This window comes from Mastomys coucha, unplaced genomic scaffold (assembly GCF_008632895.1).
Source record: "Mastomys coucha isolate ucsf_1 unplaced genomic scaffold, UCSF_Mcou_1 pScaffold8, whole genome shotgun sequence".
Lineage (NCBI taxonomy): Eukaryota > Metazoa > Chordata > Mammalia > Rodentia > Muridae > Mastomys > Mastomys coucha.
The window spans coordinates 53,259,385-53,285,921 of NW_022196914.1; the positions used below are offsets into that span (position 1 = coordinate 53,259,385).

General features: G+C 41.3%; 1 protein-coding gene across 7 annotated transcripts in view; it reads left to right on the forward strand.

Moving 5' to 3' along the window:
- Positions 1–22,335: 22,335 nt before the first annotated feature.
- Mtx3 (metaxin 3) overlaps positions 22,336–26,537 on the forward strand; it is a 30,101-nt gene continuing 25,899 nt past the window's right edge. For all 7 annotated transcript variants that reach the window (XR_004115696.1, XR_004115694.1, XR_004115693.1 and 4 more), the window contains exons 1-6: positions 22,336–22,430; positions 22,760–22,829; positions 23,186–23,262; positions 24,739–24,831; positions 25,392–25,574; positions 25,668–25,744. Coding sequence is in view for 3 of the 7 variants with exons in the window: in XM_031360153.1 (XP_031216013.1) it covers positions 22,350–22,430; positions 22,760–22,829; positions 23,186–23,262; positions 24,739–24,831; positions 25,392–25,574; positions 25,668–25,744 (581 nt within the window). In the remaining 4 variants the exon portion in view is untranslated. The remainder of the gene's footprint in view (positions 22,431–22,759; positions 22,830–23,185; positions 23,263–24,738; positions 24,832–25,391; positions 25,575–25,667; positions 25,745–26,537) is intronic.

Here is a 26,537-nt window from a genome sequence, read left to right on the forward strand (position 1 = left end):
GATTTAGCCCTAGACCTGTGGGAGTTTGTACATGCCCTCTTATCCCATGCCATGCTGCTTGGTGTGAATGAATGGACTTGGGGCAGGCTGGCACTGCCAGCTACCACCTATGCTGGTTACTGCTAAATCCCAGAAGAGGGTTCACTTAGGGCTCAAAGGAGAGCCCTTCGTGGCAATACCACTTTCTTCTCAAATAGAAAATACAGAGCTCTCAAGACTCTCTTGAGGTTTAAGAAATGAAACATGGGAAGGACAAAACTTGCCCCATTTTGAGCACCTGTAGGGCTCTGTCTGTGTACACTGAGAAGTCTCTGTATTCTATTATTTGTGTGCAGGAGAGGTGAGGATGTGAGACATGAGAGAGCCTGTGCTAACATGCCTGCTCCACAGGGCTGGAGATTTCCTAAAGATCCTTTAATCTGAGGAGAGTATGCCTAATACCCAAGGAGTAGAGTGAGGTGTCTGTGCCATGAATCTGGACAATGAAGCTTGACCAGACTTTGTTGAATGGAACAGAGACTGACTGGGTTACTTTTCTACAGCTCTAAGACAGCGTAACTGAAGTAGCTTGCAGGAGAGTTCATTGGGGGGCTTCTGATTTCAAAGGGTGAAGTCCATGACTACCGTCGTGGGAATACAGTGGCACAGGAGCACTAGCTGAGAGCTCACATATAAAGACACAACCATGGGTCAGAGAGAGCTGACTTGAAGTGTCATGGGCTTTTGGAAACCTTAATGCTGGTGACACATCTCCAATGAAGCCACCTTCTTTTATCCTTCCCAAACACTTCCACCAAATAGGACCAAATCATCAAATATATGAGCCTATTATAGGGGCTATTATACAAACTACCACAGAGGCTCTCTCAGTAAGCTTGTTTAGTACTAGTTATGGGACAATGGGTTTGCCTCAAGTGGTGGATGCTGGGGCAAAGATGAGATCTGACAGTCAATACCTTGAGGGAACCACCTTTATGGCACAAAGCTCTGATACCTGATAACTTTTTCAGCTTCAACTTCTGGTTATAATTTACCTCTGGAGAAGAGACCAAAATGCTTCTGTTGGCACTCCAGAGGCCAGGTCTTCCATGGTCCCAGAATTCTGCTGTTTGCATTTCCATAGCTTCACTCTTTTTCCTATTGCTTATTGACTTTTTTATTCTTTTATTAAGCCTATATGAATTACTAAATCTTTCCTTCCAGAGACAAAAATGCCTGGCACGAATGACTTACAAAGAAGAAAAATTTGTCTGGGCTCATATATTCAGAGATTCCCATTCATAAGTGGCAGGCTCTATCACTGTGGATTCATGGTGCAGAGAGAACTGTGGTAGCAGGAGGCAGAGGAGATTGCTTTCCTCATAGCAACCTAGATTCAGAGGTCAACAGGGGCTGGTGACAATATATACCTCCTGAAGCCATGCTTAGAGTGACTTACTTCCTATGAACAGGCCCCATATGTCATGAATCCACTTATGAAGTCCAATCAATTCTCAGTTGTGTCTCTAGCTTGGTATCATGACTTTAATACATGAACCTTTTATGGGGGCCATTTCAAAGTCACCATACTGAATAGAGATCAGAGTCCCATAGTTGGTCAGTGCCACACTGTCGATGAGTACCACTATCTGGTCAGAACTTGATTATTAAGCCTTCTGTAGGCTGCTGATCTCTTCATGTTCATCCCAGAAGTAGGGACTTTCCCAATGGCTGTGCAAATCAGTGTAGGATCCAGCCTTGCTCCTTTGTTTAGAAAGAGATTTGTAGGCCATGAACATTTCTCAGTCTCCTTTTCTGCTCACCATCATTACGTTGAAACTCCAAGTAACATTAACGGAAAATGGTACCTTTGTGCCTTTGCTACTTTGGGTCAATATAATAAATGTTTTCTTTGTAGAAACAGGATCGTATTTCAGTTCATTTACTTCCCCTTCAGTTAACATGTTGTTTTGAAACAGGATCTTGTTACAGAGCCAGGCTAGCCACATACTCACTGTGTAGCCCAGAGTAGTCCCGTACTTAAAATCCTCCTCCCTGAGCTTCCCATCACCATACCTGACCTGCATATTAGTAGACATCACCCTTTACATAAAGCTACTTGTCCTAATATGCATCAGGTCTTAGAGAACTATCTAAATGCCTGGTCTTTCTGTGGCTTGTGGTTTTGGGAAAGCGGCCTGGAAGTGCACCCTGAGGGATCTGTTTCTGCTGAGCTCTGGGAACTCAGCCCTGGTCCATCATGAAATCTAACTGACGTTGAGATAGGTGTCTACTCAAAAGCACATCACTGGATGTGAGCAACCTCTCTTTTGTTCTTGCCCAGTTTTTAGCCTTTTCTGACTCTGAGTTGTAGGTAGCCTACTTCAATGAAATGTTTTTGCTGTAGTCCATTTTTTTGTTAAGCAAACTCAGACAATGCTTTTCATTTCCATTTCCTCACTATTCATGCCTCTGTTGAGTTGGTTTTGCTACCCCACCTAAGCTCCAGGAAAGGGCTGTCCTACCAGCCCCAACCCAGCTTCCCTTGAATCCACGGATAAAAGACACATACACAAGTTGCTTATTTTCAACTTGCCTTCTGACACAATTGCTGGCTGGGCGCTACTATCTCCCACCTGGAAAATCATGCTCTCATCAATATTCTTATCTCTGGACCTACCACCTGCCCTAAACCTAGTTACATCTCTGTCCACCCACCTGTAGGCGTGGCCACAGGCTGCTTCTCTGATTGAGACCTCACATGACTGGTCATCTTTCCCCCTCAGGAGTGTGGCAAACTCTCCTCTCCTCCCTTGCATATTTTTCTCCAGGGACCCAGAAATCCCACCTATTCCTTTTGCCTAGCAATTGGTCCATGGCTTTGTTACTGACAGATCAAGAACCAATTGGGGAACAGGACAGCATCAGAACCACCCTTACTTTCCTCTATTACTAAAAAAGGCCAAGCTTGCTAGCTGGAGAACACGCACCCAAAACTCCCTTGCAGCCATGGTGGCCATTCTAGATATTCCCATAAAAAAGATATAAGTAGAGTGTTTTTTTTCAACTTCCTGCTCTCATCCCCTCAAGGCTGCTGAGATTAACTTCTGTCTTTCCATCTGGAAGCTTGATACATGATGACCCTCCTTGAAAATTGTCTCATTTAAAAAAGCTGTGCCATCTAAAGTTATGCCCCTCTCCTGGGGCAGCTCAGCACTAATTTCTGGTCAAGGAACCCAAAGGGCCAACATCTAAAGCTAAGCTCTGCAGGATCATCTGAGCCCCAGGGCAATCTGTGCTGACTGAGAGGAGACTCAGCAGTGCTGTCCACCACCCTAACTCTCCCTACTTCCTCTCTGCTTCTTCCTTTCTGTTCCCACAACCATTGGTCCAAGGGGTACTCCTTAATGAATTTTTCACATACTTCTCCATCAGAGTGTCTCCTGGAAACACCACTCTGTAACCTTTCCTTAATAGAAAGCTATCTCTTTGCTTCTGGCCACCTCTCTACTAATTTTCCTGCACTTTGAGACCGAGATAAACTAACAGTGAGCAAGCTTTGACCAGTGAGTGGATAAGGAGCGTGCCTTGGGATGTTGAGCATAACAAGCTAGGAAGCACTGGGGCTGCAGCATTCTGATTAAATCAAGCTCCCCTCAAACCTGGAACAACTGTGCATCTGTGCACTTTCATCCTGCTATGTAAGAAAATAGCCAGCTCTGATTTTATTTTAGAGGCAGCCTATTGTGGGGGTCCCACAGTGGAGCAACTTACACTAATTTCTAGGAGGAATGTGTTTCGGCCTCATCAGATCATCTGGGACCTAAGACACTGTTTTAAGAACTTTGGACAAGGGCTGGAGAGATGGCTCAGCAGTTAAGAGCACCGGCTGCTCTTCTGAAGGTCCTGAGTTCAAATCCCAGCAACCACATGGTGGCTCACAACCATCCTTAACGAGATCTGACACCCTCTTCTGGTGTGTCTGAAGATAGCAACCGTGTATTTACATATAATAAATAAATAAATCTTAAAAGAAAAAAAAAAAGGGGGGGCTGGTGAGATGGTTCAGACTGCTCTTCCAAAGGTCATGAGTTTGGATCCCAGCAACCACATGGTGGCTCACAACCATCCTTAACGAGATCTGACACCCTCTTCTGGTGCGTCTGAAGACAGCTACAGTGAATTTTGATGGAGCGAGCGGGGGTTGGCAGAAGGTCCTCAGTTCAATTACCAGCAGCCACACACATGATAGCTCATGGCCACCTGTACAGCTACAGTGTACTCATACACATAAAATAAAAATAAAATAAATCTTTAAAAACAAAAGAACTTTGGATGACCATAAAGGCAATAATAGATCTTTCCTTGCTTTTGCCCTTTGTAGAGCTGCCCTGACATACAAGAGTAGTAGGCAGAAAAGGAGGAAGAAGAGGATGATGAGGTAGAGGATGAAGGGAACAGAGGAGGAGGAAGAGGAGGAAGAAGAAGCATACTGTTTAGAGATTTGTCCTCTAAATTTACTTAGAACATCTTTAGTTAAAAGAATTTTGTAGAACTAGCTTCACAAAACAGAGAATTATAAATTGTAGATGAATAAAGGTGGAATAAGATGTTCACATATTGTCTTTGGAACCTGTGTGAACATTTGTCCTTTTGAGCTTCTCCGTTTTGGAAGCAGATTTGAATTTTCATTCCAACCTGACAACTGTGCAGAATTTCAGTGGAGAGCAGGATTATGCTGGAAATTCCTGAGAGGACAGGATGATTAGTGGCTCTCAGCACAGGGCCAAGGAACAACTTAGAGACACACCGTCTTGAAAGGTTAATTCTTTAAAGATTTTTTCTTAATATGTGTAACCGTGCTACATTTTTTTTCTTGTTGTTAAATAGCAAACTAAATCCACATGCTTTCTTGGGAAAAATAGAAATAATACATTTGCAAAAGTTCCTGTCAAATTAATGTGTGTGAAATCAAGTAGTAAACAGCTTCCTTACGTGGGTTTTCACTGCATCTCTTGGCCATGTGCTTTTGGACACACACACACACACACACACACACAGAGAGAGAGAGAGAGCGGGGGGAGGGAGGGAGGGAGCTGGGAATCTAGGTGGTCTAAGGTGGAATTTCAGTTATTACTATCCAAATACAACATGCCTTTCCCCAGAAATCTGTACTAACTGTTCTTTCAAAGCCTGGATGCAATGCTGGGACATTGGATTAGTCACAAGTTCTCTCTGCTGCCTGCTTCTCTGCAGACTATCAAGCAGAAGTTTCATATGGAGCCTCTGACTGCAATACCCTTCCACACGCACCAGCTAGCTCAACCATTTTATAGCAACTCTCTGTTGATGCCTCTCCCAAAATACTGTAAAATGAGTGCTGCATTAAAAAAAAAAAATGGCTTTCTCCTTCTTTTCTCTAGATCAGGGCAATCGAGGTTTCTACTAAAATAACACACACCGAACTTATAGACATGCTGCTTTCCTCAGAACAAAGCACCCAAATCACCAAACCAGGAGAGTCTACCACCCATAACCTCCCCATGGTGTATTTAGGAACATCTGGAGATGTGTGTGTATATGTGTGTGTGCATGTATGTATATGTGTGTATGTGTGTACATATATGTATGTGTACATGTATTGTGTACATGTGTATGTGTGTATATGTATGTATGTACATGTGTTTGTGTATATGTGTATGTACTATATGTGTGTTTGTATGTATGTGTGTGTGCATTGTGTGTGTATATATGTGCATGTGTATATATATGCATCTATATATGTGTGTACATGTATATATGTATGTATATGTACATGTATGTATATGTGTGTTTGTGCAAGTAAGTATATGCATGTACACATGTATGTATGTGTATGTGGAGGCCAGAGGTCAGTTTTGGTATTTATGTTATTTATTATTTTCTGAGACAGGGTCTCTCATTGGCCTGGAGATCAGCATGTAGACTAAGCTGGCCAGTAAGTTGCAGGCACCCAACTATCTCTACCTCTCCAGTGCTACAACTCCCAGTATGTACCAACAGGTTCTACTTTAAAGACAAAAAATGGGTTCTAGGGATTGAAAGCAGATCCCCTACTTTCCAGCCAAGCACTTTTACCTGCAGAGATATTAACTCTCAACTTTAGACATATTTTTTGTTGTAACAAGGGGTTGTTCTTGGCATTTAGGTGGGGAGAGTCCAGGGGAACATCAAAACATCTGACAGAACTCAACTCCTCAAGAAAGAACTACCCAATCCAATGTCTGTGCTAGTATTGAGGAGCCCCAGCTCTGTGAGATTTGAAACTATGTCAACCTATTTCCCAAAAGAATTGACCATCATTCAGTTTGGATTTTATTCAGCAATAGTATTTGAAAACAAAACTAATCCTTTGCATTATGATAGCCATATTCAATGAATACAAATATAGGAAGCCCATATAACTTTGAAGGTTTCATGTATATGAAACATTATCAATTAGTCATATAAAATTAAAATTTAACTGAGACTCTTGGTGTTTTACCTAGTAACTCTGCTGGAGATGAAGACATTTTCTTTAGCTTCTCACTTTGACATCTTACAACTTTTTCATCTTAAATTTTGTGGAAATGATTAATTTTGAATTTTAAGTGAGAACCACTTTTATACTGTGATGTAAAACACTGATTGTAATTGAAAGATGCCCACTAATTGTGTTCCAATATTAATACGATATATTAAACAAACTAATTGTTCCTCATACATATCATTTAACCATGAACACAGAGACTAAAATTAGTCTCTTTCATAAAATTATGCAAATTTTATTTTTTTGGTCACTATTAACGTGATGTGCTGATAAAGTCTATAATGTTCTTCTGTTGAGCCAGGGATTGTTCGCCTTTATTCTGGACACAGACTCAGATTTTCCTTAGATTGCATCCTAAATAGGAGAGTCAGGACTCTCATTTGTGTTTCTTGCAGGAATTTCTCTCCTTTTTTGACTTCCAAAATACAAACGTTATTACTATTCCAGAAGAGTATAAGTAATTGTATCAGACAAAATTCAACATGCCAGGACTGGAGAGATGGTTCAGTAGCTAAGGGCTTGCCTCACAAGCGTGAGATCTAGAATAAACTCAGAAGTGGGGGCACACAACCATGATCCTGGTGCTCCTCTGATCAAGGTGAGAAGTGGAGACAGGAGAATCCTGAAGATTGTATGCCAGTTAGCTTCACAGACACAAGAGCAAACAGCAAGAGACCCTGACTCAAACAAGGCAGAAGGTTAGGGCTGGAACCCGAGGATGTTCTCTTACTTCACACACACACACACACACACACACACACACACACACACACACGTGTGCACACACACATGTAGCACACACACACACACGCACATGTACACACACACACACGTGCACACCATACCACCCAAATCACCAAAACAGTAAAACAAAAGAAAAACAACATTAATGTTCCAAACAGTAATGTACCCTGACGGCGTGTGGTGTGTGCTGGGGTCAGAAGTGCCATCTACTGCGGTTCAGTACTGGCTTATGTTGGGCTGCTCATTATTGGTTTGCAAGTTTCAGTTTCATTTACAATTTGGGTTGTTGAGCTCAATGGACCCCAAGAACTGCATCAATTGACAGGGACACAAGCCTTGTGTTAGAGCCTGAGTGAGAAGCAGGAGCTGAGCAGTAGCCAGGTCTTGTAGATAGGACACACAGAGTGGGCAGGAGAAGGTATGGCTGCTCCTCCAGGGCCTAGCCAGACACCAACCACCTGGCTTCACGGGATGGTCTAATTTCAGACAGCACAGAGATGCCTCTGCACTCAATTCCATTTGTGGTAGCTCCAGACAGCACAAGCATTTCCTTTTAAGACCAGCAGATTACTACTGGCTGTGACTGATATATAGGAAATGTTGGTAAATATCAGAGAGATGGGTGGGGGATTAGTTAGCCCATTTCCCCCATGCTGTTGTGCATGTCTGTGTAATTCAAAGTGAAAAAAAGTAACTGCTCCAGTCTTTATCATTGCCAAGTGTGGGTCTGTACATGTGTGTGGATGGGGAGTTAGAGACAAAAATGAGATTTTTTGAGCATTATCGCTATCTTCAATAGGTCTTTTCCCAAGATTTCTATCTTATCTATTTGGGACTTTCTGGGCATATATCCTCAAGTTTAGATTGTACAGGGGAAGCAATTCTTGTGCAACTTTCTCATTTATGCACCCAGGCAACTCAGGGGGTTGCCTGGCTCACAGCTGGTGTTTAGTAATATTTACTGAATGAGCGAGAAAGTGCCGTGCTTGTTCGTCTCAAGGAACGTTCTTCCAATAGAGGCAAACCTCATTACCATCTACACACTCTTCATTACACATCTTCAGGTCTGGAGGATAGAGCCAGAGCAACAGTGAAATCTCCTGGCAGGAAACGTCCCTCCTGGCTGAGTGGCAAAGTCAAAGGAAGAGAGATGGGGTCCAGCACAGAACTGAGTGACCTACGGATGTGAAGCCTCCAGTTTTCTCAATTCTTTGTTTGTTTCTATGGAATCTATTACTTTTCAGGAAAAAAAAAACCTAAAAATTATGCTTCACTTTAAAAACAGCACCATGAACAAAACTGCACTTGTGTACAGTGTCCTAACGTGCAGACATGTTTCCTTTGTCCCAACCTCAAATCCATGAAGCACAACCTTTCTGCATGAAATCTGTATGGTAACTGCCATTTTCTGAGCTCTCATGATGATTCTCTCTTTATCCTTTCCTTTTATTGAAAATACATTTGTTTCTCACACAGTAGATCGTGATTACAGTGTCCCCTCCCTGTACTCTTCCCAGTCCCTTCTTCCCTCCCCTCCCATCCAGATCCACTTTCTTTCTGTCTGCCATTAGAAAAGAATAGGCTTCTATGAGATAACAATAAAACATAAAAAAGAAAATGTAACGGGATAAAACAAAGACCATCACATCAAAGTTGGTCAAGCCAACAGGAGGAAAAGAGCCCAAGAGAAGGCACAAGAATAAGAAAGCTGCTCTTTCCACACTCAGTAGTTCTAGAGACTGAGGTTAAAACCAAACACTTAAAAAAAAAAAAAAAGGATAAAACACCCCCTAATGGCATTCTGCTGTATTCATAGATCAGTGCCTTATTCAGCCATCATCAGAGAAGCTTCCTCCTGCAGCAGATGCAGGGACCCACAGCCAGACATTACTCAGAGAGAGTCTTTGGGACACACAGCTCTGAATGGGATATCTCCACCAAATCCCTCCCCTCTGAGCTCAGGGAAGAGGAGGCACCAGGTTGTCTGTGTGTATACTATGGCTCCCACTTTAGTGTCTTTATAATTATCCATTTTAATTAATAAATTTATTTATTTATTGAGACAGAGGCTCACTACACAGTCCCAGCTGGCCGGAAACTCACACAGAGCTCTGCTTGCCTCTGTCTCCCAATAGCTTGGAATAAAAGCATATACCATCATGCCCAGATCTCTATAATTCTAGTTGATCATTCATTCTTTATTTGCCATAGCTACAGAATGCTAAAGGTTGCAACTTTGTCTTAACGGGCAACCAGTTCATCTAACTCTTCATTTCTACACTTTCCTAGAATTTTTTTGTAGACCATAGCAGAGGGACGACTGACTATAGTGGATGAGGAGCAACAAAGTCCCAACCCTATATCCTGCAGAGGGAACATGGAGAGAGCATTTAGCTCTGGGCTGAAGGCTCTCAAGTCCACTGGCAAGTGGTAGCGTCCTGTGAGGGTCTGTGTGTTGTGTCACAGGTAAAGGAGGCAAAATATGAGGGGTGGATTTGATGTATTGCCTCCGAATCTCTAGATTAAAAACCTACCCATGAGAAATGACATCATCCCACTTAAGAGAGCTCCACTCTTCCCGGCCCAAACTCCTTCCTACCAACCAAGCTGCACCGTGAATCAAGTTTCCAGTGCATAAGTTTGGGGACAAACACCCAAATTACAACAAATTTCTGTGAAGTGAATAAACGATTTTCTTCCATCTGGGGGAAAAATTAAATGTTAAGCCAATCCTGAATGATGTCATAGAACAGTCAGCTTCAACTTAGCCATCAAGGCTCAGGGTTCCCGTGAAAGCTGCTGCCACATGTAGAAACTGAGGCAGCCAACCAGATTTTAAGAGCCCTGTTAGCTGTAAAAGTTAGCATCCTTTATTTTCCCCTGTCTGGCCCTAACTCATTCAGATGACATCAGGATCCCCACACCTGCTGTCCCAGAATTCCCTGAACTCATCTTCACTTTCAGCGTTTAAAGTAACAGACCTGGAATGTTCTAAAGCTACAATATATGAAGAGCCTCTTAGGAATGTCTCGCCAGACTGTTTCTGAAGACAAATACCAGATGCGAAAGAGGAAGATTAACTATGCAGACAACGAGCTTGTAAATTACAGTAAATTATACAATGACGGCAGATGAGGGGTCTGGAGGGAAAGGCAGTTTCATTTTGAACTTGGCTAAAGCATCTGTTTTTGTCCCTAAAGGGAAGGCGGCTCATTCAGACGCGCATGCTCACTGCTTTTCCTGCTCCTTGGGGCAGCTGTGGTTGCTGGCCTCTTCTCTCTTCTTTCCTGTCTGTTGTGGGAGTTGCTTTAGAGTGGATGAAGTTATTTTGAGGGTGGGTTTTAGAAACCCATATGCGGCTGGCAGTGGAGGTAAGGCTTTCGATCCGTGGGAGATGATTACAGAGTTATCTATCAGAAAGCTGATTGATAAGACCCTTAGCCTAGCACAGGGCACGGTGGCCTCTAGCTCTGCTTAGAACCATCGTTTCTCCTTTTCTCTTCTCTCTTCCAACTTCTTTTTTTCTCTTTAGCCTCTGCCCCTCTGGCCTTGTTCTTATTCCCTTTCCCTCTCCCCTCCCCTAAATATGACTTGAGCCTCTGCTTCTCCTTTGAAGAGCAATGGAGGGCTTGTAACATCTAGGCAATTAGAAAACATATGTGGAAGCTTTGCAGTGGTGGCCCACGCCTTTAATCCCAGCACTTGGGAGGCAGAGGCAGGCAGATTTCTGAGTTCGAGGCCAGCCTGGTCTACAGAGTGAGTTCCAGGACAGCCAGGGCTATACAGAGAAACCCTGTCTCGAAAAACAAAACAAAAAACCCCAAAACAAACAAACAAACAAAAAAGTGGAATAATAAACATTTGCTCTGACCAGACTTCTCAGCTAACACGATCGATCGTTATAGGAAACCTCTGTAACCCTCCACTGAAGGTGTTCACCTTCCACTCTCCCACCCCAGGAGCCAACCACAGCTTCACAATGGGCAGCTAGACAAAAGCTCAAGGTGACCTTATTACCCATGCCAGTAACCAAGTGAGAAGACATCTAAGCTAAGCTTAGTCACATAACAGAACCAAAGGAAGGAAGAGAAGGCAAGGGCAGAGGGCAATGCTTTGTGTTGGGAATCCAGTGCCTCAAGTCAGGACAGGGTTATAGAAGGAAGAAGACAGGGTGAAAAGAGAAAGTAGACATCAGAGCGAGCTGCTGGAGAAGTGCTAAAAAGCAAAGAGTGCTTTGAGGCATTAGATGTTGAATAAGCCATTATAGCATTTATTATGTGCTTACTGGATGTTGTAGATCATATAAGAAATTTTCATAGAAAATCTGTATGAAAATTTCACAGGCAGGCAACCGTACATAATTTTAACAAATAGAATAAGAATGAGTAATAGCTCACAAGTGTTTACATTCAGAACTATTTTGTAAAGAAGCTGACACATATGCCACCGTCTCTGATGGCACCCCTCTTCTGTACACCTCTTTATTTTTTGATGTCATTACTTTGGGACCCAGGTGAACACGGACATCAAGGTGTTCAGAACTGTGGACCATCTTACAGGTATGAACTATGACACAGCCTACAAACCTACAAACTCTCTTCTTCCGGAGATTTTTCTATTACTCAAAATGCGCACTGATTTCTTTTAGGGTGTAGATGGTATCTAAAACATTAATGCAAGTAATATGCAGATCACAAGACATCAAATTTCACAAGGCAAGATTTGTTTTTTGTTGTTCCTGATCAACAACCTCAAAGAGTATGTCAGCTCCCTAAAAGCTAAGTTCTGGAAATAAGTAAGACCTTCTGTGTCTTCAATTTTATATAAACCAGAAAGTGAAATCATAACTATGACTTTTCAGTCATCACCATAATAATTCCAAGCATGTGAATTTATTGTCTCCTCCTAATATGCTGGACTAACTCAATGGAGGAAATAGAAGGCAATGCATATAGTAAAATTTACATTTTTGTACTTTTTTTTTTCCTTAAAGAAAACTTTTGAAATGTGTCTTCAGTCAAAATAGAGAACGCTGGGGGTTTTGTGGGCTGTAATGAGGAGCCCAGTGATTTCCAAGGATGATTGAATCCCAGTGGCTTAAGGAGGCATACCTGTGCCAAGACTGTGCCCCGGGAGCAGCCTCCCTCCAGAGGCCTGTCTTTAATCATTGTTATTGATTCCGGAGAGCCATGTGGTCAGCAGAACATTCAGGGCTTCACTCTGGGGAGACATTTAAATGGCACGGTCTTGCTGATGAAAAGTTATAAGTCTGCAAATCAGTCTGGTAAATCCCCAGGAGCACAACTGCTATACTGTGAGGTGAGGCGCATTAGTTTTCTGGGGCTGTTGTAATAAATTATCATGAATTTAAAAGAATAGGAATTCACTTTCGCAGTTCTGGAAGCTAGAAAACAAGGGGTCAGCAGGTCTGTGCTCCCAGACAAGGTTGTAGGAAAGAATCCTTCCTCGCTCTCCCCAGCTTCCTGGGGTTCCCAGCAACCCTCGGTACTCCTTGGTTCATGGTTACATTCTCCTGGCCTTTGCCTCCATATTTACGTGTTCTTCAATAATTTTCTCTTTGAGTTCTAATTTGCTTTCTGTTGCCGTGATGAAAACACTGAACAAAAGCAACATGGGAAGGAAGAAGTTTATTTGGCTTATACGTTAAGAGCTTATCGTCAAAGGATATAGCAATGTAGGAACTCAAAGCAGGAGATGAAGCAGACACCGTGGAGGAATACTGCTCACTGACTTGCCTCCTCTGCTTTGCTCAGCTACCATCTTACACAACATAGAGCCACCTATAGAGGAATGCCAGTGCCCACCGTGGGCTCACACATCAGTTAGCAACCAAGGGAATGACGCATAGACATGCCCACAGGACAATCTGATGGAGACAATAGTTATGTCCAGATGACCTCTTCCCGGATAAGTCTGGATTTGTGTGAGGTTGATAAAAGCTAGCATGCCTGTGTCTATTTCAGCTTCTCTTTTCTTCTTTCCTGTAATTAGTCATTAGACTTCAAGTGCATCCTAATCCACCACATTCTCCCCTCAATTTGATTGTATCCTCAAAAGCCCTATTTCCAGATAAGGTCATACTGACAGTTATTGGGATTTGAGGTTCAACATATCTTTTTGTTTTGCTCTGGTTTTGTTTTATTTTCTTTTTCTTTGCTTTGTTTTGTTTCGGAGACAGAGTCTCATGAATCCAGGCTGGTTTTCAACTCTCTATGTACTACAGAAGACCTTAAAAGTATGATCTCCTTGCTTCTGGAATCATGGGTATGATGGTGTCAGCTTTGTGCAGTGCTGGGTATTAAGCACAGGACTTTGTGTGAACTACATCCCCAGCCCCTCTGTATACCTTTTTGAAGGGAACACTTTAACTCACTACATACAGTAAGATAACTTTTATTTAATGTTGTCTTTCAGAGTTTTGCATTCCTAGCAACAATGACTGACAGTCATGCTTGCAAACTATTTGGTGATGTCAAGTTTGGATTTTAGCCATTCTACTCTAAGAGATGTGTGGTGATTTACCATGGTTGTTTTAATGTTCAGTTCTCAAATGACAATAAAATTTGCCATTTCCATATGCTCATTTCCTTCCATATAACATCTTTGGGAAGGTGTCTGTCTATAATTTTTTCCCATTTTTAAATTGGGTTGTTTGCTTTCTTGTTGCTATGATTTGGCTAAATGTACCCAAAGGCCTATGTCTAAACTCTGTGTCCCTGTTTTGACACTATTTGGAGGGAGGGTTCTCAAATGCCTTTAAGAGGTGGGGCCTTAGTGGGAGTCCTCCAGTCCGTCCTGTGGACATGTGCCCTGGAAGGCAAGTTTGGCATCCTGGCTCTTCATTCACCTTTTGCTTTCCTGCGGCCAGGAGACATGAGGTGACATCACCACACACTCTCTAGCATTACATGCAGCTTTGCCATGGCCCAAAGCAATGGATTTAATTGATCGCAAGCTGGCATGTCCAAAACTATCAGCCAAAGCAAACTTTACCCTTTTTAAGTTATCTCAGGTTTCTGACACAATCACTGAAAGCTGACCAGTGCCTGTGTTCTATTTTTTAGGATTTGGGGTTGGAGTAGAAATCTTTTAACAGATGTGCATTTTGCACATTTTCCTTCTAGTATGTGATTTGCCCTTTCATTCCCCTAGCTTGCTTTGCTGTATTTATAAGTATTTAGGTGTAGGATTTTCTTTTCCTTTGTGACTTCCTGTTTGACTATGTAATTATTTGCGCTTATATTACTTTCCGTGTTTGGAAGTTTTATTTGTATCTTTCTATTATTCATTTCTGGTATGTTTAAGGCATATGCTACAGATGTTTTATTAGCTCACTTAGGTGGTGTCTGCTTTATGACTCAGGATAGTCTGCCTTGAAGAATGGTCCACTTTTTTCTGGAAAGAATGAGTTGGTGTTCTGGTATTACCAAGTAGAGCTTACTATTGGTATTGCCCAGATCCAGATGTTTAGTTCTCGGACAGCTTTATTTGCATTCTGTCTGATAGTGTGCCAGTTGTGGGGAGGTGGGGGAGTAGGAGGTAACCTGATTATACTTTTGCATTTGCCCATTTCTTCCTTAGCACTTATCTCTTTACAGCACATCCTTGAAAAGCTCATGTTTGGCATTTACAATGGTTAATCTTAGTTGTCAATTTGGCTGGATTTAAAATCACCATGGTAACACAACTCTGTGTGTCTAGGAGGTTGTTTCCAGGAAAATTTTAGAAAAGAAGGCCCATCCTTAATGTGGGCAGCACCATCCCATGGCCCACAGTCATGGACTGAGGAAGGAGGAGGAGGAGGATGTGAGCTGAGCTTACATGCCTTTTGCTGCCTCCTGACCACGCCCAGCTCCTCACACCTCAGACTGTGGTGTGATGGACCGTGTCATCCCACCCCCCAAAACTGTAAGCTAAAATAGACCTTACCACCCTAAGTTTTTTAACAGGTAGAAATGGTTCCTGGACAATGTAAATATACCTTCATGTACATCAGTTGAGGCATCATGAGGGGATAATAATTCTTTCTGTATTAACTATACCTTTAATTATACCTTATCATATGCTCTTGTGGAGTAAAGTACCTTGAACATTTTTCCCTTGAGTTTTTACATTCTATAAACAATCTTGACATAGAAAGGGAAGAAGAAAGAGACATTGAGGTAGACACAAAATTGTGCGGACCACTTAGTACAGTCAGTTCATTTTATAACAATTCATAGCTAATAAAGTATGTTTGTGTTAAGTGGATACTGATAATAAAAACAATAAATTCCAAATATCCTTTAGAAAAGACTTTATTTATTTTGATTTATGATATACATCTACAGATTCTTCTGAGATAAGAAGAGGATAATGGATTTCTTGAATTTCAGTTACAGGATTTGTGAGACTCCCCTTGTGGATGCTGGGAACAGAACTCAAGTCCTCTGAAAGAGCAGCACACATTCTAACTACTGAGCAACCTCTCTAATCATTAAGCTGGTTAACATTGAGAGTATGACCTCAGCAACAGGAAAAACATCTAAAACAATGCTCACATTTGAAATTGCCATGAGTTTTTAGTGGGTTGGTTCATTTACCATCTGACAAAGTGTTTTCTTTCTGTTATTAACTTTATCTGAAATCTACTTGACATACTATTAGCACATTCACTTCTGGTTTTACTCCTAAGCAAAGCGTGTGTCCTCTAATTTTCCACCGTTTTGTGTATGTTTAAATCATACCAACCTATAGCACCATGTTTTAAGTAATTTTCATAAGGCAGAATACATTTGACTTACAATTTTTATCCATCTGACAATCAATTCTTAACTGGTGTGTTTAGACCACTTACATCTAGAGAAATTACTAATAGTTTAGGGTTTAAGTCTATTTTGTTATTTGTGTCCTGATTTCCCCCCCTTGCCCATACACACTCAACACTTGTATCACCCTGTGGGTTCTTGGACTCTTTAAAATTCTATTTTGATTCTTCTGGCACTTACGACCACATGCTTTGTAACATTTTCTTAGTGGTCACCTTCAGTGTTATAATGGTGTATGTTTATCTTATCACAGTTACCAGTATTTATTTCACTACTTTCATTGAGACATAGAAACCTTATTTTTATTTAGGGCCTATTACCCTCATCACTTTAAAAATATAATTATAATTTAAGACACAATTAGCATTTTATTCTTTCAGCATACATTGAATACCATTTTAGATAATTTTTAGATCATTTAAAAGTTATAATTTAAATATATCTATTTATATTCTATATTCTATTATATTTACATAAAATATAAATTATAATAGAAAAATTTAAAAATAATTTTGGTTGCATTTAATTTGTTTTCATACAAAACATAGATCTCAAGCCCACTATGCTGGAAGGGCACAATGAGGCCCTTACAATATGTATCAGCTTCTGACAGCCTCCACATAGCTGGTAAATGAATGCTTCCAGGTAACAAGGGATCCTTGGAGGAAGCCATTTGCCTGTACAGATGAAGCTAGACTTCGTGGTGGCTAAGCGTCCACCACACTGAAGCTACGGATGCCATCTTCTGTCAATCCTCAAATCCCCTTTTCCTTTGCTCACCATCATTTTAAAGCACAGTTCCTTAAGGTTTACTAAACATCAGGTATCTGTATGATACTTACCATAACTGGTAAAAATGTAAATTGATCTGGTTACATTTTGAAGTCGGTATCATTGTCACTAAAAGGATTGCAAATTTAAACAATACCTGTTTGAGATTGCCTTGTGATTAGCCTGTCTTTGGCGTTATACATCTTCATGCTGAACTGCGCTTGATTTTTAGCACTGTCAGCAATGTTTCTAGTCACTATCAACCAATTCCCTGGGGGTAGTCTGTCCATCTCTGTCTTTCTGTCTGTCTCTCTTTCTCCATTTCTCCCCCTTTCCTCCCTCCCTCCCCATCTCTTTGCCCCTTTGCTTTCTATCATAATAGAAAAGTTTGAAGCTTACTCAGCATCCTCCGTTCCCGCTTCAAGCTTCCCCAGTGTCACGGAGAAAACACGCTTATCTGTCATTCCAGCCTTAGCCTCACAGAGCAAGCCCTAATGTCGGCCTCTCAACTCTCAGGATCCCATTCCTCCTTCCAGCACTTCAGGCTTTTGCTCACAAAGGCCATTTCTATCTTCATTTGGGTATAAATCCACCTTGACATCTCTTTCAAAAGCTTTCTCTTCTATGCTGATAAATCTTCTGAATTTTCTATTTCTTTTATGTCTTCTAGATCTTGCCCATCCTTACGCCTCACATGGCTTCTTCCAGGTGATTTCCTGCAGTTTGAGCTCTAACATAGCTGTGAAAAGTGCTCAGCCCAGGTGTGCCAAGTGGTGCCAGAATATCTTTCATGATATTCTGCAACACTTTCTCGTTTCATTTTCCAGCACATTTTTGCTTCATTTGAGGCTATTTATGGAGTCATAAAACTTCTTCTATTATATTCATGAAATAACACTATTATTCCTGTTGCCCTTGACTGAGGAATCTATTAATTCTCTTCAGATGGTTTATTCTTCCTTCACATCCTTCAAAACTACATATTCCCACAATACCCAATCCTGGTAACCATTAGTTAATCATTACCCCTCTGACCAATATCTGTCTGATAATTTCTTGCCATAGTCATGTCAATGTCACAGCTTCACCCATCTAGTTTACCTCATACGACCTTTTCTTCTTTGTGCTAACTAAACCTAGTGGACTGACGATTCAAGGCCAGCAGTGCTCTGCTTCTTTCATTATGCCTTTGCCAAGCATGGAAAGGTATTTAAAGCCTTTGTCTAAAAACCACACTGGGGTGTGGCCTTCTTGACTAACTGGTATGCCATGTTAGTGTCTAGCTGTCTCAAACACAGAGTTCTTACTTCACTGAAAGCATGACAATCAGGTTTTCCTTCCTTCCTCTCTTACAGTGTGTTAGGCACGTAGTGGATCAACTACTTAATCAATGGCTTAATGTTAAACTTAAAGTAGTGACATGTGCTTTGTGTCACAAAGGGGACTTTTTAAATCTTAATAAACTCTCTTCAGACTAATGAGTGAAAAGTAGACTTTTAAACAGATTTCTCATAGGAATGCACTGTGGTCTTAGCTAAAAAGGAGTCTTAGCTTTAAAAGCAGATTGCCTGGGCTTACATACTTGTTCTCCCACCTAGCTTAATTAAGGTTTGAGGAGTTAACTAACATCTTTGTATGTTAATATATCTCTGTGAAAACTGAACATGATAACATGAGATCAAATGAGTTATGTCACATACTAAAAACAATTCTGGTATTTATTGTCCCATAAATGTCAGTTATTATTAAATGTTCATTACACATATAATGATAGTGCCTCAGAGCTAAAAAGAACCTTCACTTTATAATTGAAGAATCAAGGAATCAAAGTAGATAACTGGCTCACAAATACATAGCAAATTTAGAAACTAAAAACAAACAAACAACAAAAACCAGTTCTCTTGACTAATTTTCAGTGGGATTTTTCTCCTTAAGAATTTCTAAATCTGGGGGCTGGAGAGATGGCTCAGCAGTTAAGAGTACTGACTGCTCTTCCAAAGGTCTCGAGTTCAAATCCCAGCAACCACATGGTAACTCACAACCTATTGTAATGAGATCTGACGCCCTCTTCTGGAGTGTCTGAAGACAGTTACTGTGTACTTACATATAATAAATAAATTTTAAAAAAGAATTTCTAAATCTGCACATGAACTAGTAGACATTTAAGGCTCTTTAGTTTAATTCCCCCATAAAAGACCACACTGCATGATCATTTATCACAAATATTGCATCTTTGCCGGGAACTCCATTAGGTAAATTCTTAGCCACAGGAATGGAGCATGTGGGGATTCTAACAAAATTTGTATCATGGTCCCAAGTAAAACTAAGAAACACATGAGCAACAGGACTGGATGCCAAGGTCAGGTCCTCTGAGTTCAGATGAAGCCACTGAATGAGCCTTTCTGAAAAACAAAAATGTTCAGGGGAAAACGTGGTCTGGAAGAGTCATTATAAAGCTGTGCTCCAGGCCATCCTGCCCATACACAAATGCTTTGTAGACAGTGAGAATGCTTTGCCTGGGAAGAATCTGAAATGACGATTTTGATGAACTCTGAACAACCTCTTTAACAGCCAGGAAAGATACAGGAGCCAAGTGCCCATACCAGGCATGATTTCTAATGGTTTCAGCTTTCTTTCCCATTGTCTGGAACAGTATTCAGCCTGGTTGTGCAACCAGGTACACTGGTATTTTAAAATTCAAGCAAGCAGATATAGACTCTCAAAAGGAATTTCAGCAACACAAAGATTGCTATTAACTAGGCACACATAAACCTGTAAGAATTTTTTTATCAGATTGAGGAAAATGGTGTTCTTTGCCTCAACTTAATAAGAGAATAGGTTTAATTTATCTCTAATGAAAAAAAAAAAACCAGTATAAGTAACAGGAGCAATGGAGAGAAGGTCACCCTAAGTAATCACCTATGTGTCCACAAAGAATGTCACCCACAACCTCAATGGCCAACAAGACACAGAGAACCCACAGTCTCACTGTAGGATTATTTAAAATGTCTTGTTGTAGAACATAGACTCTGAGCTTTATTTTTAGATTTTTTTGTTTTGTTTTGTTTTTCAAAACAGGGTTTCTCTGAATAGCCCAGACTGTCCTGGAGCTCACTCTGTAGACCAGGCTGGCCTTGAACTCAGAAATCCGCCTGCCTCTGCCTCCCAAGTGCTGGGATTAAAGGCGTGCACTACCACTGCCTGGCTCTGAGCTTTATTTTTATTGCTTAGAATTTTATTTCTCAAAGCATAACTTTACATGAGTCAGAAAGTTAGGATACCTTCTTTATATTGAAGGTGGCCCAGATGCCCTCCAACAACCCTACAGTGATACATAGGGTTTGTGTTTATAATATTTTATATAAATCTCTAAATTTACCTGTGACAATGGCTTTTTGCTTGTAACCTAGGCTTTAACAGCTGAGCCATCTCTTTAGCCCAACAGTGACTTTTTATATTTACGAATGTGTAATGTCTGATTTGTAGCCTATACATTCTTAAGGAGAAACTCCACATCTCATCTATCTCTGTATTCTTCCAGAGTCTTCTAGTGCCTCAGATGTACTATCTGCCCAGTAAATGTGTGGTTTAGTTTCAACTAGACATTTGCTAAGCATTTCTACTTAAAAAGTGTGACCAATGGGGGGTGGAGAGATGGCTCAGTGGTTAAGAGCATTGACTGTTCTTCTGAAGGTCATGAGTTCAAATCCCAGCAACCACGTGATGGCTCACAACCATCCATAATGAGATCCAATGCTTTCTTCTGGAGTGTCTGAATGATAGTTACAGTGTGCTTACATATATTTATTAATAAATAAATCTTTTTTTTTTAAAGTGTGACCAATTGAATTTTAGGGTTGGAATGTCTTTTCTTTCCATTTTTGAGATATCCTATCTTTGAAGCAAAATATTTTAAAAAGACTTTAGCAAATCAGCACTGCAATTTTGGAGTGTTGCTTCCTTACTATGCAAAAAGTGCCTAGAAAACACTGCTGAATATTATTGTTTCAATTGAAGGGGGCCCTAGCATCTTCTTGTGAGAGAGGAAAACAGAAAACCCAGAGGCGTATCAAGAGGGCTGTTCCAGAAAGACTATTGTGCTGCCTATAAAAACCACACAGCTCCCAGGTCCTGATTCTGAGATCCAGTAAGTATGCCCAAATCTCCACATTGCCAACTTTTCTCTTTAATAGTTTTTCTGAGAAATTAATATTTAGTACATGCCCATTAGGCCCATAGACAGGACTGGATGAATGATTTACAATGTTTAGTCTAAAATAAAAATGCAGAGCCCTTTGTGCCAAGAATATGACTTCAAGAGAGTGACAGCAGAACATGATGTGAATAAAGAGCCTTCCTAAGCACAAGACCTTCTGTGTCTTCACTGGCCCCACACCTAGAAAGCCAGATTCCTCAAAGAGCTTCTGCACAGCGGATGGCAAAAGGCCTGTGATTATGGACAGAAGCAAAATTCAAGTGCATACAAGGAGCTTCAGGAAGCTGGAAGGAATTCATAATTTTGAAAAAGGTACGTTTAACTTTAAAAAAAAAACCTTTTTATGTGTGTGCTTTGCCTGCATGTACAGATAGGCCCCACGTGAAGGGCTAGTGTCTGTACAGGCCAGAAGAGGCCCTCAGAACTCCTAGAACTGGAGTTATAATGACTGTGAGCACCGTGTAGGTTCTAGGAATCAAGCCAAGTCTTCAAGAGCTGCTCTTAACTGAGCCACCTCTCCAGCCCCACTAAACTTCATTTGGGGAGAGCTGCTAGAGAAGAAAGCCATTCTAGATTAAAAGAGTGAGCGCCGGGTGGTGGTGGTGCACACCTTTAATCCCAGCACTTGGGAGGTAGAGACAGGGAGATTTCTGAGTTCGAGGCCAGCCTGGTCTACAGAGTGAGTTCCAGGACAGCCAGGGATACACAGAGAAACCCTGTCTCGAAAAACCAAAAAAAAAAAAAAAAAAAAAAAAGAGTGAGCAAGCCGGGTCCCCTGTTAAAAACTTTCGAACAAAGTTCATTTTTAATGAGGTCGAATCACATTAACATAAGAATGGCAACTGAAATTGAGACTGGAAAGCCAGGCAATGGATCATCACAAAGACCAACCATCACAAAGGCCCACCTTGTACCGACTACTTCCATGTCATTTTAAACCACGTTTGTGTGAATAATCATTTTACAGATTTATGTATACCATAGTGATGCTTGCAGGCTTTGTTGTACATTAATACTGAATGCAATAAATACTTTGAGGACTCCTAGGAGGTCTGTTTCCCTTATGGCACAGCTCCTAGTCTGGCTGCCAAACTCTCTTCCATAAGCCTGCTGCTGTCCTTTCTGTCTCTGTCCAGAGCTCCAAGGAGTCAGCCCCTGCTCCTCGTCCCGCCCCCCTCCATTCCACGTGCAGGAGAGTGGGCGGTAGGAGTACTTCCGGGTGACAGAGGTCAGTCCCGGCAAGATGGCGGCCCCCATGGAGCTCAGCTGCTGGGGAGGAGGCTGGGGGATCCCTTCGGTCCACAGCGAGTCCCTGGTGGTGCTGGTGAGGCCGCCTCGCTGGCCGGGGCGCGGGAGGACGGGGCTGGCTAGCCGCGGGCTCCGCTGGGGACCGGCGGGCCGCCTGCAAGCGTCAGGTCCTGACGGCCTGGCAGTGCTGTCCCGGCAGTGGGAGAAGGCACGCCGGCCCTGCAGCCTCAGGCCCTGCCTCCTGCAGACCGAGGTCCCCCGAAGCGGGAAGCCTGCGAGTCCCCGACGGGGGAGGGGCGCGGGCAGCCGCCGTCTGCCTTTGAGGGTGCAGCTGTCAGAGCTGCGTTGCAGACCTGCACGACTGCTCAAAATACCTAAAATCTCTCATTGCACACTCTGTTTCAGGCATATGCCAAATTTTCTGGCGCACCCTTGAAAGTCAATATTATAGATAACACCTGGAGAGGTTCAAGAGGTACAGTATAATAAGCTTTCACAAGCCCCCCTCTCCCCTTTTTAACAGTTGCATCTCTTCTTGCATTAAAGCCATATAGCCCAAGAGTACTTTAGGCGTCTTGTCTTAGCTTCTTAGAATGACCTTGGCTGTGCGTTGGTGGTGTTTGGTCATTCCGAGTGAGTAATAACTCAAAGCACAAGCCAAATCTGGAAAAAAGGGAGAAACGAAAATGTTTTCTAAAGCTGCCCTTTGTAAAACCCACAGATGTTTGTAACCATACTCTCCCATGTGCCAACTGGTGTAGTTTTTAAGGCATTGTAATCTTCAGAATAAATCACAGTGTTTGCTTGTGTGTAAACTGTTTTTGATTATAGGTGATGTACCAATTTTGACAACTGAAGACAGCGTTGTTTCTAAGCCTGCAAAAATTCTAAACTTTTTAAGAAAACAGGTGGGTGGCTCCTTTAGAAGAAGTAGATAGTTTTCTGCATGTTATTCATTATTATTATTATTATTATTATTATTATTATTATTATTATTATTATTATTTCAGACTGGGTTATATGCTAATCTATGCTGGCCAGCCACTATGCACAGACTGGATTCAAATGCTAGAATTGTGGGTGTGGCCATCACACCTGATGTCCTGTATGATTTGTTTTAATTCATTATAAGGTGGTTTTAATTCTTTGGCAACTGGGAATACTTGGATCTTGGCAACAGAGAAACAAAGACTTGCTTACTGGTGCCGAAAGGCATGCATTTTACTGTGATTTGGAAGTATAGTGAAGTATATGTAATGCATTTATTGTGAATTTATTGAAAAGGATGTAAGATTCAATTTCATTATTCAGACTTATTCTTGTTGATAATGTTACCACTTTAGTTCAGTTGTCACTATACATTTCATGCTAAGTGTGATACCCAAGTTCTTACCATATGTCAACTATTTTATTTGATCATTTTTGTTGTTGTTGTTGGTTGGTTTGGTTTGGTTTATGCTGGGAATTGAATACAGGGCCTTGTAAGTGGTAAGCAAGCATTCTACCTCTGAGTTGTATCCTGAGCTTTGTATTTCTACTTTTAAAAAACACTTATTTGGGGCTGGAGAGATGGCTCAGAGATTAAGAGCACTAACTGCTCTTCTGAAGGTCATGAGTTCAAATCCCAGCAACGACATGGTGGCTTACAATCATCTGTAATGAGATCTGATGCCCTCTTCCAGTGTGTCAGAAGACAGCTACAGTGTACTTACATATAATAATAAATAAATAGCGGGCTGGAGCAAGCAGAGGTCCTGAGTTCAATTCCCAGCAACCCCATGATGGCTCACGGCCATCTGTACAGCTACAGTGTACTCATACACATAAAATAAATAAATAAATCTTTTTGAGAAAGCACTTATCTGATAGTTGCATGCTTTATGGAATCATATATTTAAAATGTGTGAAAGTGTATGTATTTATGTAGTAAGCCATGATGTTTAAACATATAAAGATTCATATAATCATAAAGGTTATAATTGGCTTGTCAGTGCTTTAAGAAAAAATCTTGTACCATTAAAATTTGAGCTTTTCTAAATTGAAAAGTTTCCTTTTTTTTGAAAAAAAAACATTATAATGAACTGTATGTTTTTTCCTTTCTTGTGAAAAGCAATTGTTTTTACTCATTAACTTTGTACCATGTGCCATACTCTGAACAAAGGTCATTAAGAAGTGTGGAAACAAAAGAAGTCAGTTGACAAGCTGTAAACAACATTTGGGTTTTTTGTGTATGGTGCATTAAAGAATGATTTTCAGTGGTTAGCATTCCTCCCTCTTAATGTCAGGTTTGACATTTGTGAGGGAGAATAGGAGTTTTAATTTGTTTATCTCCCTTGTCCTAGAAATGTCCTTTGACCTCTGAGAGACTTTTTTTTTTTTAATAGAAATATAATGCTGATTGTGAGCTCTCAGCAAAACAGGGGGCGGATACGCTGGCTTACATTGCTCTCCTGGAAGAGAAGCTTCTCCCTGCTGTGGTGAGCATTGCTGAATATGGCAGTATTTTAGTGACTTAGTTGAAAATGTTGTAGTCTGTTTAGAAAGAACAAAAAGGGTTGGAGGGAAGCCTTAAAGAGGACATTTCTTGTATTAGCCTTTATCTTTTATATTATGACAAAACCGGATTCTCCTAGACATTTACCTTCCCATTGAAGTGGATAGTCTGCTTCGTTTATTTGCTTGTTTGGCTAAGGAAACATTCTGCCACTGAGTTGCAGTCCAGTACAATAATATTGTTGTGGAGATAAACGCTGTTGATGGAAGATGAAACTTTGTTCCATGTATAGAACTGGTTATATTGTAGTCCATTCATTCTGTGACTGTCTGCTATGTGGTAGGTTTTATCCTGGGTACTGAGATATAGCAATGAACAAACTTCATATGTTCTGAATAATCTCACTTTGCCTTGAGACATTTCATCTGGAAAGTGTAAATGAAGTTACTTTATTCACAGACAGTTAAGGAAATGCTGTCGCGTTGATTGGGCTGTGCTTGTCTCGGCAGAGCAGCCCTGTAACTGGTCACCTTCCTTTGGCAGCTTCACACCTTCTGGGTGGAGAATGAGAATTACTTCACCGTGACCAAGCCGTGGTTTGCCTCTCGTATTCCTTTCCCTCTGAGTTTAATCCTGCCTGGAAGGATGTCCAGAGGAGCCCTGAATAGGATTCTCTTGACAAGGGGAGAACCTCCCCTCTACCATGTCCAAGAAGTGGAAGCACAGGTACAGCTGAATTCTCCCAGCGGGCACTCTGTTGGAAAGGGAGAGGTGGCTTTCCCTAGAGATTCTACCTGCAAAGCGTTTTTTCATCCTTAGATATACAGAGATGCCAGGGAGTGCCTCAATCTCCTATCAAACAGATTGGGAACATCTCAGTTTTTCTTTGGTGACACGTGAGTAAATTCTCTTAAAAGTCATTTTGCCATAAGCCACTGTTTTGATATTTCTACCACTATATTTAAAAAATGCTTGACTTAACGGCTTTCTTTATACTGTTACTATGAAAATGTTTTCATATGAAACTGCTGCCATATTGAAAACCCTACATGGAGTAACCCAATAGCCACTCATTTAACTCAAGAATAAGCTATCTCTTATCCCTTAACAACAACAAAACGTTGGGTCAGTGATTCTGCTGCGGAAGATGAGAGCCCTTCTGACTGAGGCCACCAGAGCACATCCCTGTTCCCCACTGTACTGATCATGAAGCCCCTGGATACGCATGTGCCTCCATGCCCTTCCTGATGAACACCCTTGAGGAAGTCACCAGATGTTTCTCAGTCCCAGGGGTGGTGGGTAGTTCTGGATTTGCATTGATAGTTAGTGTGCAAATATACTCTGTCATTTGTATCATGGGGAAAAAAGTGGAATTTTGACACATGCCTTTGTATTCAGTGATATGTGAGTTAAAGCCAGTTCTTCCATTGCCCCCAAAAGATCAGTTTTCCACTTCAAAGTGGTTTCTGGGGGTTTAGCTGAGTGGCAGAGTTCTCAAATAACTTACACAAGGCCCCGGGTTCTATTCTTAGCTCAGAATTTACTGGGTTTTTATATGTTTTTTGTTGTTGTTGTTGGTGGTGGTGGTGGGATTAATCTAACATTAGCTTAATGCACTGCATATGTAGTTATAAAAGTATCAAACTCACCCTGCTTTTAGTCTGTAACATTTACAGTTCACAACCTCAG